Below are 19,615 nucleotides of genomic sequence, written 5' to 3' on the forward strand. Positions count from 1 at the left end.
TAAGAAACATTCATACATGAGACCCATGCTTCATTCTCAATACAGGCTCTCACGGTTCAGCCAATCAGGGGTTGGAGCATTGGAAACTTGAAAAGACTATGTATGATGTGGTAAAGTATGGAAGAATGAAATACGAAGAGAAAGGAAAATTAGAGGGATTTTTTTAGGAAATAGCACTTCAATCAAAAGTGTTTTTTCTGTAATTATAATAATGCTTGTTCAGTACATTAAACGAAGAACACTGTGCAAGAAAAAAATTTTTCGTAAAGCTTTACACCACACATAGTGGAATGTTTGAACACTGATTGAACAATTGAAACGTTACCCTATTTACTTGTGAGGGGAAAAAACTAATCTTAAAGGATATTCCCTCAACATTTACAACATAATACAATTCAGAATACAATGCAGTTTGCCAATAAAGGCTACTTGCATTACATTACAAAGGAACACATAATGCAACTCAAATTTTGGTTATTCAATGTGAACTTTAAAAGAATAGTTCATCCAAAAATGACAAATCTGTCAACATTTTCTCACTTGCATGTTGTTTCAAACCTGTATGACTTTGTTCTGTGGAACACAAAAGGACAAGCCTCAATTCCCATTCACTTTCATTGTATAGAAAAAAGATGCAATAAAAGTGAATGGTGACTGAGGAAAACATTCTGAGTACATTCTTTTGATGTCATATGGGTTTGAAAACACATCAGGCAAGTCAATTATTTTTCATATTAAGGTCTGAATTCTTTATTGTACCAAGAAAGACTTTAAAATACAAGAAAATGTTAATATTCCTTTAACAACAACAAAAGAAAAGCCCATCATATTTCCTCATAATCAAAGTCGCCATAATGCATTTTACAGGGAGAACAATGTTGTTTGGCATTTTCATTGCACATAACAGAACAAGGGGAGATGCAAACCTGAATGTTATGTTAATGGAAGTTTCAGGCAGTTAAGACAAAGCTACACACCCCTCTTGGTTTATCAGCTTTGGTTTCTTAAATTTGTCAAACATTGTAATCATACAAATGCTGAATATTTCTTAAACCCTGTAGACCCCTATAGTCATAGTTTAGGGGATAGTTCACCCAAGAAATTACAAATTCTCTCATCATTTACTCACCCTCATGCCATCCCAGATGTGTATGACTTACTTTCTTCAGCTGAACACAAACGAAGATTTTTAGAAGAATATCTCAGCTCTGTTGGTCCATACAATGAAAGTGAATGGTGACCAGAACTCCGAAGGTCCAAAAAGGACAATGAAGGCAGCATTTAAATAATCCATAGGTCTTCAGTGGTTAAATCCATATCTTCAGAAGCAATACAATAGTTGAGAGTGAAAAACAGATCAAAATGTAATTCCTTTTTAAACTAAATCTCCACTTTCACATCTGAAAGTCACATGTGGTGCTTGTTTAGTTTCACTTTCACATCTGAAAGTGGAGATTTAGGGTAAAGAAATACTTAAATATTGTTCTATTTTTCACCCACACCTATTATGTTGCTTCTGAAGATATGATTTAACCACTGGAGTCTTATGAATAACTTATGTTTCCTTTATGTGATTTTTGGAGCTACAAAAGGTCTGATCACCATTCACTTACATTGTATGGACCTATAGAGCTGAGATATTTTACTAAAAATCTTTGTTTGTGTTCTGCTGAAGAAAGAAAGTCATAAACATCAGGGATGGCATGAGGGTGAGTAAATAAGATAATTTTAATTTTTGGGTGAACTATTCCTTTAAAAGGAATAAAGATAAATGAATTTGGTTCAGCTTTGCGTGCAAATCGCACAATACAGCAAAAAGTACCAGTTATCTAACTTGTTTAAAGGGATAGTTCACCCAAAAATGAAAATTCTGTCATCACTTATTCACCTTCATGTTATAAGGTCAATGTCATAAGGGTTTGTAACAACATAAGGGTGAAAAAACAAGACAGAACTTAAATTTTTGGGTGAACTATTCCTTTAAGAAGCATAAAGAAAACTAATTCAGCTTTGTGTGCAATCACATAATACTGCAAAAAGTGCCCATGTAAGAGTGCGACACCAAATATGGCATAGGCAAATAAGGACTCGCCAGGTCTACTGAGTTTAAGAAGTCTACCCCAGATCAGACCAGCAGTACTGAGGACCCTCTAAGACATTCATAGAGCCCCCTGCACTGCTCGACTGACTCTTATCATGCTCTGTGGGGGAGAGCGATCCCCTCTTGGCTAATCTGGCCTGCCATCTCATGCAGCACATATATAAAGGGTATGCCCAGACTCAGAAGCTCATAAAGGAAGGCATAGTCCTCCTGACGCTCTCTGATGTGCAGCCTTGCAGCCCGGGTCGCCTTATGCATCCAGCGGGCAAGCTGGCGGGGCGTACCGAACAGTGTGCGGCCCACGTGCAGTGGCCAGTGCAGACTTTTCCTAATAAGGGAAGTCAGGGTACCTGAGAGCTGGCTGTGGAGGCCATAGGTGGCCGTGTAATCAGAACTAGCACTGGCTGAGGGTCTGCTGCCACCGTACACCTGCATAATGTAATAAGGATGTCAGAATGATGTCATAATGTAAAAGGATGAGAAGGGGTATAGTAACATTGCAAAGTGTATGTATGTTTATTATATTTTGTAAGAGGAACTTCAAACATACTACAAGAGAATTGTTCAAAGATATATGTCATTAGCATGAATCAAATTTAATACATCATATGCTGATGAAAATAATTAATCACAAAGTAAGGGATAATATAGTCAGCCGGTTGTGATCACAAATAAACCCAGACAGGACCCGGATGTGGAGCAGAAGGATTTTGTATCTTGCTGAAGGGTTTTATTTTGCGATCAAGAGCGGCAGACTGCACATTATCTAGCTTATTACATGGTTACCTACCAATCAAATAGACATAATATATAAACATCTGTGTTAAAATTGTTATTATGCGAGAAGAGACTGCTGAGTCTCCAGAAACACAGAATTCCATCTCGGGTTTGCGTTGGAGTTCTGATGAACCGGTTGGTGTTTATTTTGTGAAAATGACCACCTGACTGCTCATTATCTCGCTTATTACAAGTATACTTGCTAAATAAGTAAATAAATAAATGGACATGAAAAATTAATTTGAGTTCAAATTATTTTTTATAAGCTAACTTATCACAGAGTGATACGAGAAGTAGGAAAGATGACTCGCAATAGCTGGATGACCGGTCTGATATCATTGTATCCCGGGATGTGCAGTCATTATTCAGAAATAGACCATTGGATGGTGCAATTGACCAATCACGATCGATTTGTCCAGACAGCAGTGTAATAATAGCTTGAGTAAAAGAAGACCTAAGCTCTAGTTATTACTGATAACTATTACTGAACATAGATCAATATCAGGCCATTTCAAGATTAATCACCATTGGTCGATGACGGTGCCTGCTTAACCAATTCACACGTGTTAATTCACTCTGGCATCAGTTCCAAATTTTACATAATGCAAATATCCAGTTTCCAAATATGTTTGATTGAATCTTGATTAAACATTGTGTAAAATTCCACTGATTCCATTTAATTTCAGCAATTTCAAAATTGCATTATATATCAGCCACTGGCCAGTCTGCTCTCTAGGTACCAGCCTCGGAAAAACACATACAGGTACAGGTTGAACATGTATTGTGTGTTATAACTGTGTACTTATTATGTATTACCTCTCCTCTTCGTTGCCTACTACTGGTTTTCCATTGAGAAAAGTGCAGCTTGCAATAAAAAGTGCCTGCAAGAAAATATGTTCATAAGCTATCATGAACTAAAAACATGGTCTGTTCAACGTTAATGCAATTTGATGCATTTATGTAATGATTAAAAACATAGGGCTATAGTCCTTCGTAAATCTGAAAGATAGCAAGTAAAATAAATGCTTTTTATGAAGAAAAGCACTAATCCTACACAATTAAATGCAAAACTATGCCATTAATGAGCCATACCTTGATTTGAGTCGAAAGCATGGCCGCCTAGTCTCAATGTACAGCCACAGATGTTACAGCGGAAGCACTCTCTGTGGAAGAAGTATCCCTCCGCACTGAGTCGCTCCATTACATACACTCGCTTCCTACAGAAGTGGCAGGTGTCACTGCCACCCAGGCCCTGAGGAAACTCCTTCCGAAGGCTGGTCTGAAAAACACAGCAGGCTCGATTACATTACGAGAAAACGGTAAACTTGGCACTGATGCACTGGATTATGGTGTTGAGGGGACAAGCCAGGTAGTCTGTGATCTCATTCTGATACTCCAAAATAAGGCCAAACATAGTTGTCAGAATCCCAGATAAGCAAAATGGTATAAGGTCAAGTAACTCCTTAAAAATACTGATTCTTTCGTTGTGAAGATGTTAGTGAGACATCAAAAATTTGGGAACAATTGAAAAATCCATTCAGGGTTTCCATTTTTAAATGTAAAACTGCACATTGTGGTATTTTGCCAAACTATCACAGTGGTCGGGTGTTATAGAGTGCAAGCTAGGGCAAAACCAGCCAATAAACATTGAACAAGCAATACTGCACAAACAACTTTGGTACTTTGTGAATTACAGTATTATAAATATAAAAGTGACCAGGTCAAAGTTCTAAGGTTACACACTTTGCAATCACACAAGGTGAGAAAGATAAAACATTCTGTTGTACAATCTTTAATTGATGACAAAGTTGCCCTCAGTAATTTTCAGTTTCTGTTGGCTGATAATGCGGTCGTCTTGTACTTCAACTGACACTCGCAGCAGCGTGAATGCATTATCAAGAAAAAAATTAAGTAACCTATACCATTGTACTAAAGCACATTAGCAAGTGAGTGTTCATGTATTGAAACATATTTTTATATTTTCCTTCATTTTTTGTGTGTAAAACCTTTTCAATGAGGACAAAATTACTGAGTGCACCTTTTAATAAGCGCACAAGCCAAAGCATGTACAGCATTTTCCTGAAAATCAATATAGCTATTCATAGAAGAGGCATAAAGCTTTAGTATTGTGTTTTAATAAGTCAGGTAAAAATATAAATATTACCACCCCAGATTCTGCACATCTTCGGGCCTCTGTCTGTGAACAAAGATTCTCTTGACTATGGGGAATGTCACAAAGTTGTGGCCATCAGCAAAAGAGCATGCACAATGTTCTTGCTTTTTGCTCATACTCTTGTTAATCTAATAGACTCTTTTGTAGTTCTACCCATCACAAGATATTATTGTAGAGGAAAACTGAGAAAAAGAAAATACCTGACCTAAATCCTGAGGCTTTAACTTTGCTATATAGTCTGATTCTTTGTTAGAAATATCTAAAGATTTACAATTAAGATCATCGGTATAGATAACCAGTTTAGAAACCTTTAAAAAGAACAAAAACCTGAGGCTATTAAGGCTCCTCTTAAATCTGCTGAGGATTCTGTTTCCTGAAGAATAAACAGTCTCTTTTAAACATGGTTCTCACAAGCATCTTTTCTTAGGACAAGAAGTGCTTACCAGTGAGAGGGTAAACGGGTTGTTAGGCCTGTGATCTGTTTCATACAAGATTGCCAGTGTAGCTGCTTTAACCCCAATGGCAGAGGAAACCTTCCCCACTGTTCTCTACCAGCCAATAATGAGGAGACAGATAAAGAAAATAAAGAGAAAAGGAGAAATATGAATAGAAAGAAAGAAACAGAAACCAAGAACAAGAGAAGCAGTACGTAGATGACAGGAAAAAAAAAAAAAAAGTGGCAGATGCTCAAACTATTCAAATCAGAAAGAAAAAGTAAAGGTCTCTCTGCAAAAAACTAAATACCATGTGAATGGCAAATGTGTTCTTGCATGCAATTCAATGCTTTATATTAATAATAATTTTGATACTCCTTTTAAGAAGTGACATGCTTATTTTATTACATCTGGCCAGGAAACCATGCAGGAAATGCAATATGTGTAATTACTACTGTGACCTGAGTTAAAAGATAATATAAAAGATTTATGAACTGCAAAACATCAAGAAGTGGTTATGACATGCAAGGTTAAGGTTGGTTTATTATTTTATTTTCATTAATTCTTTTTTTCAGGTAGGAAGGATAACTATAACTCTTGAATACCTGTTTGGAGGCATCAAGGCACTCGACACGTCTGATTTCAGAGCAATCTGTATGTTTATTATGGTTCTGGTCTGTTTCTGAATCTCCATTACACTACAACCAATGGGAGAGGGCATTTCAACATTATTTATGGATTCTGACACTTGTGTCAGTTACTGAAAATCCCAAAGACAACAATAAACTACATTCTGTGCAGATTTCATGCCCAGTGTTTATCTAGCCTAAAACAAACACTGTTAAGTACATGAGAGCTCCTGTAATATCAGTATGATCACATCATTTAAAGCACCATTTCAGCTGTTCTATACATTGACCAATGCCTTGTTACAGAAATGGATTTGGGTTGGTTGGTTGGTTGGTTGTCGGACAAAAGTGTCAGGCTGCCCATCTGAAAATGTCTCTCAAGGACAGAGACTACAACAGGTTAATTGAAATCCATTAGGAAAATGAAACATCTGGCAAATGTCTATTAGCACTGAAGACAGTCCCTGAAGAAAATAATGTACAAGGGAAAAGGAAGTAAAAGCAAGGAAATTGGAAGGAAAAAGAAATGAAGAGAAAAGGAAATGAAGAGGAAAGGACAGGAAAGGAAAAAGGATGAAAGGGACAAGGAAAGAAAAGGAAGGAAATGGAAAGAAGAGAAAGGAAAGGAAGAGAAAGGAAAGGGACAGGAGACAATGGACAAGAGGAAAGGAAAGCAAAGGAAACTAAAGGAAAGGGAAAAGGAAATGGAGAGAAAAGGAAAGGTAAATTAAGAGAAAAGAAACAAAAGGGAAGAGTAAAGTACGACATGAAAGGAAAATGAAAAAGGAAAGGGACAAGGAGCATCGAAAAGGGAAAAGGAAAGAAAAGGAAAGAAAAATGAAAAAGATGGGCAAGAAAACAGGAAAAGGAAATGAGAAGGAAAAGAAAAGAAAGGAAAATGAAGAGAAGCAAAGCAATTGAAAGCAAAGTAAAGGACAGGAAAAGGGATGCAAAATAAAAAGAAAGGAAATGAAGTGTGTTCTTTTTGTGTTCAGTTTTACCTGTTTGTGTTGCACTAAAGGAACAGGAGACAGAAGACAGGAGAGAGTAGAGCATTCTGAGGAAGTTTTAGAAGGAGAGGAGGAAGTGGCAAAAAAGGCTTCATCTGCCTGTATGAGAAAAGCAGGAAGATTTTAAGGAAATCAGGAGGAAATATTTAAAAGAATAAACATATCGCCACAATCCACAGATTATTCAGGAACTAAACACTACAAGGTGCCAGAGTAGTGAAGGAGAGACAGAAAAAGGTGAGGGAAAGACAGAAAGAGAAACAGACCAAACAGAGGACACCATTTAGAAAGGTTGCCAACCACAACCTGACTATATTACGCATTCCTGATTAGTTCTGCTGCAATGAAAGCGTGCTGGCCAAACAAACTGCTCCACATTTCTTCTGCCTCAGTTGTTGTGTTCAATAATTATATAAGTCAGAACTGAAAAGAGAAGGTCACTGTAAATGAAGTACTGAGAGAAAAAGATCACTGCGTGTCGGCATATTTAAGCCCCAGAATCTCTGAAGTCCTTTCCAAAACCTCTGAGGGGGAAAAATCCCTCGTGTTAGAATGTGAGGTCAAGTGAGGACAAATAAATGACTACTGATCCCTTCTTCTGATGACTGAGCAGAATGAGTTTAAGATCAAATTGTAGATACACAGCACTCAGCATAAACATAAAATAATCTAAATCGGCCATGAAAAAAAAAAAAAAAACAATATTGATCCATCTTTATTTTATATTGACCACACAGCAAGCAAGGCTGTACCATCGTGCATTAGTGTTATGGATGCAATCCAACAGGTGGTACAAGCAGTATTAGATTTTCACCTGAGGTTGAGGCGGCTTGCCAGAGAACAGGCAGCTCAGTTGCTGAGCTCGTTCCTTTATGCTCTTTTTGTTAAATTGTCTAGTCATTTCAGACTGTGCTTTTTTCTGCAAATTATTCAATGGCAAAAGAGAAAGACAAAGTATCACAAGAGAGAAAAGTAAAAAAAACAAAAAGTGTAGCAATCAGGAAAAAGTGATTATCCATGCAGAGCAGAAAAAGTTAACAATTAGGTAAGTCTTATAGACCCTGTTTACACCTGGAATTAATATGCATTTCGGGTGATCCGATCACATGAGGTCAATGCTAAATACAGGTCTAAACGGGGGTCTAAAACGATCACAAAAAACAACATATGAATGTGGTCAAAAACACATGTGACCACATCACATTTGATGTGTAAATGCTAATCCATCCTGAATGCATCCCAGGCAGCAGTGAAGCACCAACCCTCACCTGTCAATCAACCGCTGCGCTAAAACAAGAGTTTAAACTTTGCCGGTTACAAGCGGCTTTAAAAGGAAATAACCATCCGATCTGAAATTTTTAAAAAGTAAATACATACACACACAAGCACGAGAACTGAACGGAACTTCTTCAGTGTGTCCGAAATCAAAAGAGATGAGAAGCATGAACATTTGAGGCTCCTTAAATACAGGTAATCCACTAAAATAACTGCTTGAAATTTGAGATTCATCTGGAAGAAACAGCGCACCATTTTTTTCTTGTGCTTTCTTTGTCTTTTCTGACTTTGTTGTGCTTTAATGTCATGCAGTAACACACTGACATAATGATTGATGTATGTCGTCATGAAACGGAGACCCGCCCCTCGAAATCCAAACATGAGGTCACAGGAGACCCATTTAAGCGATCAGGTGTAAACGGTGATGTCTCACCTGACCACATGCGACTGGATCACCCGAGACGCATCTTAATACCAGGTGTAAATGGGGTCAAAGATTGGCAAACAGAAATTCCAGAGACTGAAGTAGCATAACCAAGTACGACCCCTAGTAATAGACATTTGCTTTTAAAACCACCAAAAAAAAAAATGTTATGCCCTATCAGGGTCCAAGGGAATACATGAGGGACTAAATTGATTAGGGACTAAACTGGTTTTTGATTCATGCATCACACCATTCACCTGGCTGATTTCTTCTTCTAGCTTCTGCAGACATTGGAACATCCCGCCCATGCCTGGTGTAATTAATGGGAGAGAATCTGATGGGTCTGCAGCCCGTGAAGGCGGCGGAGTTTGAGAAACCGGCTGGAGAACTTTGAAGGGAAAGTGAGGAGATCTGGGACGGGACTCACAGGTTTGATAACTTGAGGAAATCTCAGTTAGCTTGAAACTGTGGTGAACTTCAGTCTGTTTGTGGTTTGAATGGATTTCCATCTGCCCATAACCTGACTGGATCTCTATATGGTGGTCACAGTGTTGGCCATCTGTGTGCTGAGATTCATGTCGTGTGTGGGATTCGAGTAGTCTTAGATAAGGAGATGGCTGGAAGGACACAGGTGACAATTTGGGCAGAGTTGAAGCCAGTTTCATGTATTTAACATGATTCGCACAAGTTGTGCAACATGGACATGTTCCTGAATCAACACCCACTGTTATTTCTGGAAATCATTCCCATTCCCATGGTGGTGTAGTGGGCTAAAGTACAGAACTGCTAAGCAGAATGTTGCTAGTTCAATCCCCACAGCCACCACCATTGTGTCCTTGAGCAAGGGGGGATTGTCCCTGTAATAAGTGCACTGTAAGTTGCTTTGGATAAAAGCTGCCAAATGCATATATGTAAATCACTGCCTTCTGATTGTAGGGTTAGCAGTAGGGTTAAAGCAATGACTGGTTGATAGGAATCTTGTTCCTTGAACAACAAAGGATGTCGATCCAGTAACGTGTTCCACTTAAGTAAAATCACATGAATGACTGTCATGTTAGCACTGCACATGCAGATGGAATCAATACATCAATGCATGTGACCGTGGCTAATATGGAATGGTGGATAGATTGTACCATCACTGGCTAATTGTACCTGCCATTTTGGTTTGGGTGGAGGGGGATGAGGGGTTGTGGGCTGGCTCTTAGGTTTTGCAAAGCGTGGGTTTTCAGTCATGTCCAGTGATATGGGCTTTTCAGCATCAGAGCCAGATTCAGTCTCAGATTCAGACTAGTTTCAGTAGCATTGCACCAGAGAAGACAACACAAATAAAGGTTGAAAAGATAGAGGAAAGTTAGAAGATGCACAGAAAAAGGAACTGTAGCATAGTATGCAAGAACAGAACAACTAAAGGAATAGCTGTGAAATGCATAAGACCAACAACTGCAAAATATTAAATACTTGACATGTTTGTTTTTAACCCACTCTTCAGTGGCTTCCGGACTGCATTGGTGGAGTTCATATACAGTATAATCACTCTATGAGTGACCTATATCCTTTAAGCCTATAATTGAGTAGCCAGAACATTTAATGACCATAGATAATTACAAAATCTACACAAAATATAAAAAGGTACAATGACAGCAATTGTGAAGTCACACTTGTACTGCATTAAAGGATTATAGCTAGTCAAAATATTCTGACTTCAACTAATTTTAAATGCTATGCATGTTTCCTGAAGAACTGTAATGAATCCACATAAAATATGTGTCTTCAGTCAGAAACTGTATGCAGCAAAAATTTAATCTTTTTTGTTGACTAGGTCTTGTGATTTGTTTAAAGCTAGTATGGTTTTCTAAAAAGAAGTTAACCATCTGTTATTTAACAGACATATGCTTCTACACAAAGTAGACCTTTGTCAAAGTAACTTCACAAACTCCTGATTCTTCTCAATCAATGATAGCCCGCCAATCTTTAAAGTCAATATTTTCGCAACCCATTTTACTCACAATATAAAGCTTACACACACTGATCAGTGACATCTCTTATTGTGCTATAACAGAAACACTTATATTTGAAATGCACCACCATGCACCCATTTTGAAATATCTTTATCATGGTCCACTGAGCTCAGACACTGCAGGCGAGGATCCAGAAGTCAGCAGATCCAGAGGATTTACTCTTGCGTCTACATTTGCTACACAAAGACTGGTATTCATATGGGATTACTGCCATGGTTAAGGAGCCATATTAGATCCGAGATCCCTGCTGCTCTCTACTGACTCAGAGTATTGATACCACACGTGAAGAATAAAGTCACTATTTCCACTAAGGTAAATAACCTGCAATGAGCCAAAAGGTGGTGCTTGTCTGCTTGAACACAAAGAGCATCAATACACTTTCTGTTATCATTTCATTTTACGAAATATTAACGTTCTTGAGATTGTAACCGACACCTCAAAATGTATGCTCGGGATTCCAACACTATAGAAGATGTAATGTCTCCACAGTGACATTTGCTGGTTTAATAAAATAAAAAAAATAAAATAAAAAAAGACAAGGAGATGTCCATACCTGTCTGCGCAACGCACAGCTTGGAGCATTTTCCTCAAACCTGGCCAGCAGTTGAGTTGCCATGGAGCGCACCTTATTTTCCTTCTGTTCTCCTCTCTCACCTACAGGGGGTGCACTCTGATTGCACATCAGCTGTGCAAAAACAAAGTGGACCAATCAGAGGAAACAAGCAATAAATTGTGGAAGTTTGGAAACAAAATATAATCAACACCAAATGGGAAAGTTGACATACCTCCTCCAGGTGGCTGGTGGCTTTCTTCCTCTTTTTGTTTGAGTCATCGTCTTCCAACTTCTTATCGACCTTGTGATAAAAAAAAAAAACACTCAATCACTGCTTTTGGTGATACGGTTCCTTCATTCAATTCGATCACACAGTGAAAGTAAAATGTTCAGAAAGTGTCACTGCTGAACAAACAATGAAATTCATAGCACAGTCTATCTTGTAACTGTGGACAATAGCAATATTCATTTTTGCACAGGGTTGTATGCAGGCAAAATTTATATTCGATAAGTTCTTAGAGATTTATGCCACTGCGGCAGTGGAGAGTTCAGACAGGTAAAGGGGCGGAAAGGCTACCTTTGGGATCCTCTTTCGTGGCAGTGTGAGATTTATCGAGTTGTAAACAGAGTTTGCAGTCTTTGCTGAATATGCTTCATTATTTGGATCAGTCTCTTTGGGTACACCTGCAAAAAAACACAAAACTCTTAGCATTACGCTCTAATGCTTTAGGTTATTGAAAATGAACAGGAAATGTACACCTGTTTAATTAACAAGAAGCTAATATGTACCTGTGATATGATTAGATATTTGGACACAGATTTTTATTTACAATTTTTCACATTAATATTGTGGTGATGGGGATGTGTTGTTATAAATAAATGTTTTTAAAGTGTTTAGGCTACTTTGTATTCAAAAATACTATAATTTATTTTTTAAAAGACTAGCTACATTGACCTAACCACAGAACTAAGGAGCCATAATGGTCTTATATGCTTATGGCTTTGCATTGTACATAGATCTTTGGAAATAAACTGGCCATGTTTTGTAAACTGGCACTTTTATATTAATTTAACAATGCATTTGGTAATTTGGAAACAGTTCTCTTAAAGTCCGAAGACGACAAATGAGAAACATTGAGTGAAATATCACAATACACCAAAAATAAATAAAATAAAAATAACAAAAAATAAACCACAATAGCATTGTATCGTGATCAAAATATCGATATTATATAGTATCGCCAGTTACCTTGTGATTCCCACCCATAAATATGTATGTAATATGTAACGATGCATTTGCTTGCTTCATCATCAATAAAATACTATATTTTACAAAATAAAACTATCCAGGATAGAACCATTCTCGACATACTCTAACTGGCTTGCTTATGTAGTAGGCTAACAAGATTTTTTTTTTTTTAGACTTGGCAACTTGGAGAACATCCAGGCTCAAACACAGAGACCATGTGCACAGCAGGTGCACCAATGAACAACATCAGCAATCACCCCAACCCATGTTCTGTACACTGCAAACATTTTGCATGCCAACATTTTTTAAATGCCTTCCATTAAGTCCTGCAGCACTTGTGCAACATGCAATCCTACCAAATACAGTATTACAACTCTTCCTAAAGAAGTTATTAACATTTGAAAACATGTGACAATATTGAATATTCAGTGTGAGAGAATTATTTCAGTGGCATACGGAGTATAATTAGAGGTCCAAGGCCTCTACATGCAGATAAAATTATAAATAGTCTTCAAACTGTGTCATAAGGGATCTATCTACACTTTATCATGCATATAGTAAATTTATCAAGAATTTCAGTCTTAATTTGGAGCGTTTCACGTAAGTAATTTGGCCCTCTTGATGGCAACTTGTGGTTTCAGCGGTGACATATGGAAACACTTGTTACCTGAAACAGGTTGATTCAAATTGCGGAACATCTCGTAGAATTTGGAAAGATAGAGCACCATGATGAGCTTGTCTGGCCCCCGTTCAGTATCCATCTCCTTCCCTGTGGTGACCGGCTGGATGCCAAACTCACGCTCTGCCACGTCAAACGCCAACTGGTTGTTCTTAGCGCAGTCTGCCTCGTTCAGAGAGTCAAAATCACTGGAGGAAGAAAGAGAGACAGAGAGAGAGAGAGAGGAAAAACAGACCACCAGAGGACAGAAAATGAGACAGATCAAGACAGAAATACAGGAAAAAAGAAAGAAAAAGTTCAGAGGAAATCAAAAGATAAAATGAGATCCTGTGTTTTCACAATCCGTATCCCTGGTTACCAGTAGTAATATTTGCCAAAACACCCCGTCTTGCAGAATGGTGTGATGATAACGGCTTGAGTCAAATTATGAGTCACATCCAACTGCAAGTGTCTTTGGACAGACAAGTGATTAACTGCCTGTTTTTATGACATCATTAGGGCCATTTACATTCACATCCAGATGGGATCAGAATGAGCGACAAGATTTATGGCAGACGGTAAGTGTGAAAATTATGATGTAAGCTCCTGTGTAAGCGCTACATAGTCCTGCTTGAATGGAAGAGGTCAGGTCAGTTTTTAAACTTCACCTTTTCCTCTTTCTTGAGGTCAATTGATCACTTAACTTCCCTCTTAAGAGGATAATGCTTTTTATTTGTGGCTAGGAAGTCAATACAGTACTTTCACTGAGCTGCAGGGCAAAATAAATGCTTTATGTCCTTTAGTATTAACAAACAACTTGTTTTGACTGCTTATGGGAAGGAAGTGCCACCACATGCGCAGGATCAAAGAGGACTTTGACGACCCCAATAATGTAGCGTTTGTGGCTTTTTAGTCATATGTGCGAGAGAGAATGACTTGAGGAGCATCTTGTGAGGTATGGAGCCTTTGAACCCATAGAGATACTGAAGTGAATGAGGGTTTGATCATGGGACTAAAACAAGTTTGTATGTGTGTGTTGTGGTCTCTCTCACATGAGGTCCTGTCGTTGGCGGTGGATGAGGGCGCACAGAGCTAGGCCGCTCCTCCAGGAGGTCGTAAGGTCAGTCACATCCACTCCCCTGTAGCCCTGGGTCTGTTTCTGACACCACAAGAGCAGCCGACTGGGACGCACCTCTGACTCTGAAAGGAGGCCATGCATTCCAATCGATGACAAACTTCAGAGTGAATCAAGTATTTGTGTTTGAGTAGAAAACTTCTAACATATTCAGACATAGCAAATACATCAGAATCTAGTTTTCAGAAACAATTTCATTATGAGCCAGGTCAACTGCTTTCCTGTGATGCGAAACAACAATTTTAGAATGAAGCTCTGATTGGTCAGATTGATTACTGATACACACCCATCTCAAAAGAGACGCAAACCAAGTACACAGGGTTTACGTCTATTTTTCATGGGAGCGTGTAGCAGAGTAACACGCATGACATGTCATTACAGTGCGAGTGATAAGGCCTTACTAAAATAAGGTCTACATATGCTTTTGTTGACTCTGAGGCTCTCATCATGTAACATGACCTCTTTGATTGAGTAGAGGGAGTGGAGAGATAAGCTGTTGTTCCTGTGGGGCTGCTTCCAGGTGAGGCCGGGATAAAACAAACATGGATCAGGTGGATAGTCGATGCACTGCCGCCACTACATTATATTGATGATATAAATGCCAAGAAAATGAAACTAAATGAGATATTGAGAGTTAGGCTATGTGTAATAAATTAAATGGCATATAATATGCAATGTAGGTTCAATTTGTAGGATACATTTTTGGATGTAGAGATGGATGAACGAATGAATGCATGCATGCATGAATGAATGAAATGAACGAACGAACGAACAAAAATATGCACAGACAGGCAATTTGTCACCTTCTTGGTACAGAGTACAAAATCAGATCTACCTCTTCTGGAGATGTTTACAGATCTGCGTGTGGGTCCACTGCGCTCCAGAGAACTTGAGTCCTGCTCGCCGTTAATGTACAAATGCCGTACCTGAGATAAGAATAGAAGTATTTATTATGGAAATATGTTGAGACAGATGTGGACAGATCTATATGGCAGCAATGGGCATCAGTCTCACCTGATTTGGTCGTACACAGGTGGAGTTGAGATTAGGGTAACGGGTGGCAGGGTCTATGGTGTATTGCTCAAAGTTCTTTGAAATGTTTTCGGCAGTGGTTTGAGGAAGCAGTCTATAGATGCTCTCCCTATAAACAAGGAATAAAATGGACACACAACTGAGAAGAGCAAAATCAATATAGATCATATAATTAGGTTTAAATTAACACAAAAGTTTTTCCTATAAGGTCTAAAGTGGCCAGAGGTGACCAAATATGCCCTCTTACCTCTCCGACAGGAGGTCAAGGGGTCCTTTACCCTGAGTCCATCCCTTTATCATCCACACTGTGTCAAACGCAGCCAGAAACCCTCGAGCACATCCAGTGCCCATGGGCCAGAAAGGCTGGAGACAGAAGAGAAATAAAGAAAAGGAAAAAGCAGAAAAAGAAAATCAGAAACAGAGAATACTGCATGTTTACAAGAGACTCTAAACAAAATACTTTACAGTCAGGTGGCATGTTGAAAAAAAAAACCAAGTATAGAGTATCTGAAGCAAAAGTAAACAACTGAATCTCTTCCTGTTTTCAATTTTGGACATGCCTTAGGGATGCTTTAATACAGTAAAGTTTCATACTTATTGTCTAAGACAATTGGGAGGAACATACTACAGTAATTTCAGTGCTGCATGTGTACCACATGGTGACATACAGTGAAAAAAGTTTCCCCAAAAAGTATTTGGACACTTTTGAACACTTAAGTCACACTTATTAAAGAAAACAAATGATGCTGCAGCTTTTTCCAGAACCAACTTCACTTGTTCTTGGCCATTTTTGCAATGTCTTGCAACTGGTCTCAAGGTGATTTCTAGTGGATGTATGCAATCAGTTACTCTCAAGTTCACACAGGTGCCCTAGCAGGGTAACTACGGGTGTAGTTCATAATTATGGACATGTTCCACTAACGTTTGACAACCAGAATGTGTCAAAATACTTAACACTTAAAGCTACACTTTTGGCCCTCTAGCAGTTCAAAAATAAAACTGCATGTGTCTTGCGGAAGAACATCGTTTTGGTTGTGGTTCAGCTCTGCTCTGCACAGATGAATGTGGTTTGAAGCACCGGTGTACACATGGATACAGGACATCTTATCAGAGCGAATTGACAAATAAATAATGAAAGGAAAAGACGAATATCTGAAAACATGTCATCTGAGCAGATAAGTGCCATATCTTATGCTGTTGTTTTGACTTATTGGAAACATTGACGTTTTGAAATAAATTACATTACAAAAGTTAGACAACGTTTGTTAACATTAGACATAATGATTGCTAGTCTGATAAGGTCAAACTTTGTAAAGTTTTTATAACTGCAGGATATTCTGGACAAATAGACCACGGTAGTAACTAATTTATAGATTGTCATTGTTACCAACCAGTGGTCAACATCATTTCAAGACTCACATGTCCTTGGCAAGCCTAGGACTAAAGGATTTATTTATATAAATTATTGCCGTTATAAAGAAAATACACACGTGTGCTAGCAAGTGAAAAGTTCTGGACCGATTACAGTATAATTATTGTATTTCACTACACACACACTGACGTGTGTTTACACAACTACACAAACCATATCAATAAAATATCTTACCTGTTGAGTAAGAAAAAGCCATCTCTGGGTCGCTTTTAAATCCTTTCAGATTTCGGAGTTGTTGCCACGTCTGAAAAGCCAAGCCGATGTTGATTCGGGTTTTATCACGGACTCTGTCGCTTTCCCTTTTTGCTTGTAGACTCTGCTCTGCTCGGGGTTTCTTTGTTTTCACAACCAGTGATTCCCTGGAGGTTTGCCGTTTTGAATGATCCATGGTAAATTTTTCTCGTTCGTTGTAACAACAAACTTTCAGCTTCGGCTACTCCCACAAGCGCACGCTACAGAAACCGGATCTTATTTTCTCTGTGTACGGATATGACGTGACATGCACGGGCGAATGACGTATGTATGCATTTTCCCGTGAAATCCGTCCCGACAGCTCTAAAATATTTATAATATAATATCATTACTATATGTTTATCAAAGTGTATTTGAGTAAATTAAATACATGGTTTGGATGATGGATTTTTGTTGCACTCTCTCATTAATAACATTTTGTTATTTTTTTAACAAAAAAAGTTACATAGTGTAGTACTTAAGTACAAAATACTTAATTTAAACAATGTATCTACTGTTTTATAAACTGCAACCAAAAAATGTGTTATACTTATTAAAAATGAGTGCCATTTGATTTTATATTTTGCTATTATGTAATGCAATTACATTCCTACATTTAAGTGTGGCTTGAGTGTCCAAATACTGTATAAAGTTAACATAATTTCTGCCTACCTCCAGCAGACTGTCCCCAACCAGTGCCACCAGCAGCTGATGGCCGTTCTTTTCCCGCACCAGTGCTGCGTTCTCGGAGGCGTACATGCAGGTGAAGTCAAACATGGCCACGTCTGGCTGGCCATAGTGGTTGATTGCATAATCTAAGGAGGGCAGCTGATAATTTGTGCCAAAATCTGCAGCCTCACGGGCGTATGAGAGCAAAGCTTCTTGGTTCACATTGTCACTCGCCAACAGCCGTTCCGTCTCAATATAGTCCTGTCAGATGAAGAGTAGAAACATTTTTAGCAGTTTAGGAAAATTAAATTATGACAAAAACACTTTACTGTAGAAGCTAAATGTATTTGAAAAATAAATAAGAGTAACTGCAAACAGGTAATGGCAGGTACATTTATAGCTGTCCCCAATTATATACTGCATGTATGTATTTTATTACTTTTTTTCTCCCAATTTGGAATGCCCAATTACCACTACTTAGTAGGTCCTCGTGGTGGCACGGTTACTCACCTCAATCCGGATGGCGGAGGACAAGTCTCAGTTGCCTCCGCTTTGGAGACAGTCAATCCACGCATCTTATCACATGGCTCGTTGTGCATGAGACCACGAGACTCACAGCATGGGAGGCTCATGCTACCCTCCGCGATTCACGCACAACTTACCATGCGCACCATTGAGAGCGAGAACCACTAAATCGCAACCACGAGGAGGTTAACCCATGTGACTCTACCCTCCCTAGCAACCGGGCCAATTGGTTTGCTTAGGAGACCTGGCTGGAGTCACTCAGCATATTCTGGATTCGAACTCGCGACACCAGGGGTAGTATTCAGCGTCAATACTCGCTGAGCTACCCACTGCATGTAAGTATTTTAACATCTGACGAACATGGCACCTACATACTGCTGTCTAAATACTTTTTTAAAAAAAGTCATTCGTTTTATGTATCCATTCTTATTTTTAGATATTACGGTAGCCCCCCAAATGTATTTGCACACTTCGGAGAGACTTGAAAAAAATGCACACAATTCATTGCATTATAAATATGACATCAAGTGACATTTGCAAATAAATAATGCTAGACATTTTCTCAACTAATTTCACATGTTTTCACCATTTTTTTAATGACTTTTGACTAACTGGACACAAGGTCATTTTAGTGAAGGTATGAAGTCAGTTCAGAGTTCACACAGGTGTCTAAAGAAGAGTCTGACAACAATAAAGTGTCCAAAATACCTTTTATCATTATGTTGAACACTACATCTTTTGTTTTATCATTTAATTTAACTCTTACATTGTGTTCCGGTCATTTTGACCCAGATGACTTTTTTTCTTACTATTTATTTATTTTATCTTTTTTACTTAACCTATTTGGAATAATATTCCTTGACTTTGTTCACATATGGTATCTGAAAACACAAAATTTTGAACATTTTCTTGCTTTTATTTCACTTTGTTACACTTGCTGTGTCCCCAGTAAAAAATGACCGGCCATTGGAAATGAATGGATTAGACTGCAAAATACAGAAATATTAAGTGTTTAGGAGCATCCCAATACTTTAGATGAGCATGTATGTGAATATATGTCTGAGGACACACAAAGTCCTTAGACATGCGCGCGCGCGCACACACACACACACACACACACGCACACACCCACCCCGCATGTTGACCGCCTTTTTGAGCATAGTCTTTCCATGTACACTCTTTGAGGAATATTTCAAGATCTACTTATCATATTATGTTGTGTTTTGGCCAATTTGAATTGGGATAGTCTGCTGTAAGTTACAATACGTCATTGTCTATATAATATGTTTC

The 19,615-nt window shown here is 38.4% G+C and overlaps 1 protein-coding gene across 1 annotated transcript in view; it reads right to left on the bottom strand.

The window, feature by feature from the left end:
- Window positions 1-19,615, bottom strand: part of LOC127437354 (F-actin-monooxygenase mical2b-like) — a 76,393-nt gene that overhangs the window by 20,112 nt on the left and 36,666 nt on the right. Inside the window, exons 8-26 of the mRNA XM_051692181.1 lie at window positions 17,804-18,061; window positions 15,716-15,831; window positions 15,451-15,577; window positions 15,272-15,362; window positions 14,354-14,501; window positions 13,311-13,510; window positions 11,972-12,078; window positions 11,627-11,695; window positions 11,395-11,526; window positions 9,976-10,110; window positions 9,081-9,440; window positions 7,939-8,043; window positions 7,116-7,223; window positions 6,091-6,183; window positions 5,495-5,599; window positions 5,043-5,075; window positions 3,971-4,157; window positions 3,695-3,759; window positions 2,197-2,530 (exon numbers count right to left, since the gene is read on the bottom strand). Of these exons, the coding sequence (XP_051548141.1) occupies window positions 2,197-2,530; window positions 3,695-3,759; window positions 3,971-4,157; window positions 5,043-5,075; window positions 5,495-5,599; window positions 6,091-6,183; window positions 7,116-7,223; window positions 7,939-8,043; window positions 9,081-9,440; window positions 9,976-10,110; window positions 11,395-11,526; window positions 11,627-11,695; window positions 11,972-12,078; window positions 13,311-13,510; window positions 14,354-14,501; window positions 15,272-15,362; window positions 15,451-15,577; window positions 15,716-15,831; window positions 17,804-18,061 (2,773 nt within the window). The remainder of the gene's footprint in view (window positions 1-2,196; window positions 2,531-3,694; window positions 3,760-3,970; window positions 4,158-5,042; window positions 5,076-5,494; window positions 5,600-6,090; window positions 6,184-7,115; window positions 7,224-7,938; window positions 8,044-9,080; window positions 9,441-9,975; window positions 10,111-11,394; window positions 11,527-11,626; window positions 11,696-11,971; window positions 12,079-13,310; window positions 13,511-14,353; window positions 14,502-15,271; window positions 15,363-15,450; window positions 15,578-15,715; window positions 15,832-17,803; window positions 18,062-19,615) is intronic.

Source organism: Myxocyprinus asiaticus, chromosome 48 (assembly GCF_019703515.2).
Source record: "Myxocyprinus asiaticus isolate MX2 ecotype Aquarium Trade chromosome 48, UBuf_Myxa_2, whole genome shotgun sequence".
In the NCBI taxonomy this organism is placed as follows: domain Eukaryota; kingdom Metazoa; phylum Chordata; class Actinopteri; order Cypriniformes; family Catostomidae; genus Myxocyprinus; species Myxocyprinus asiaticus.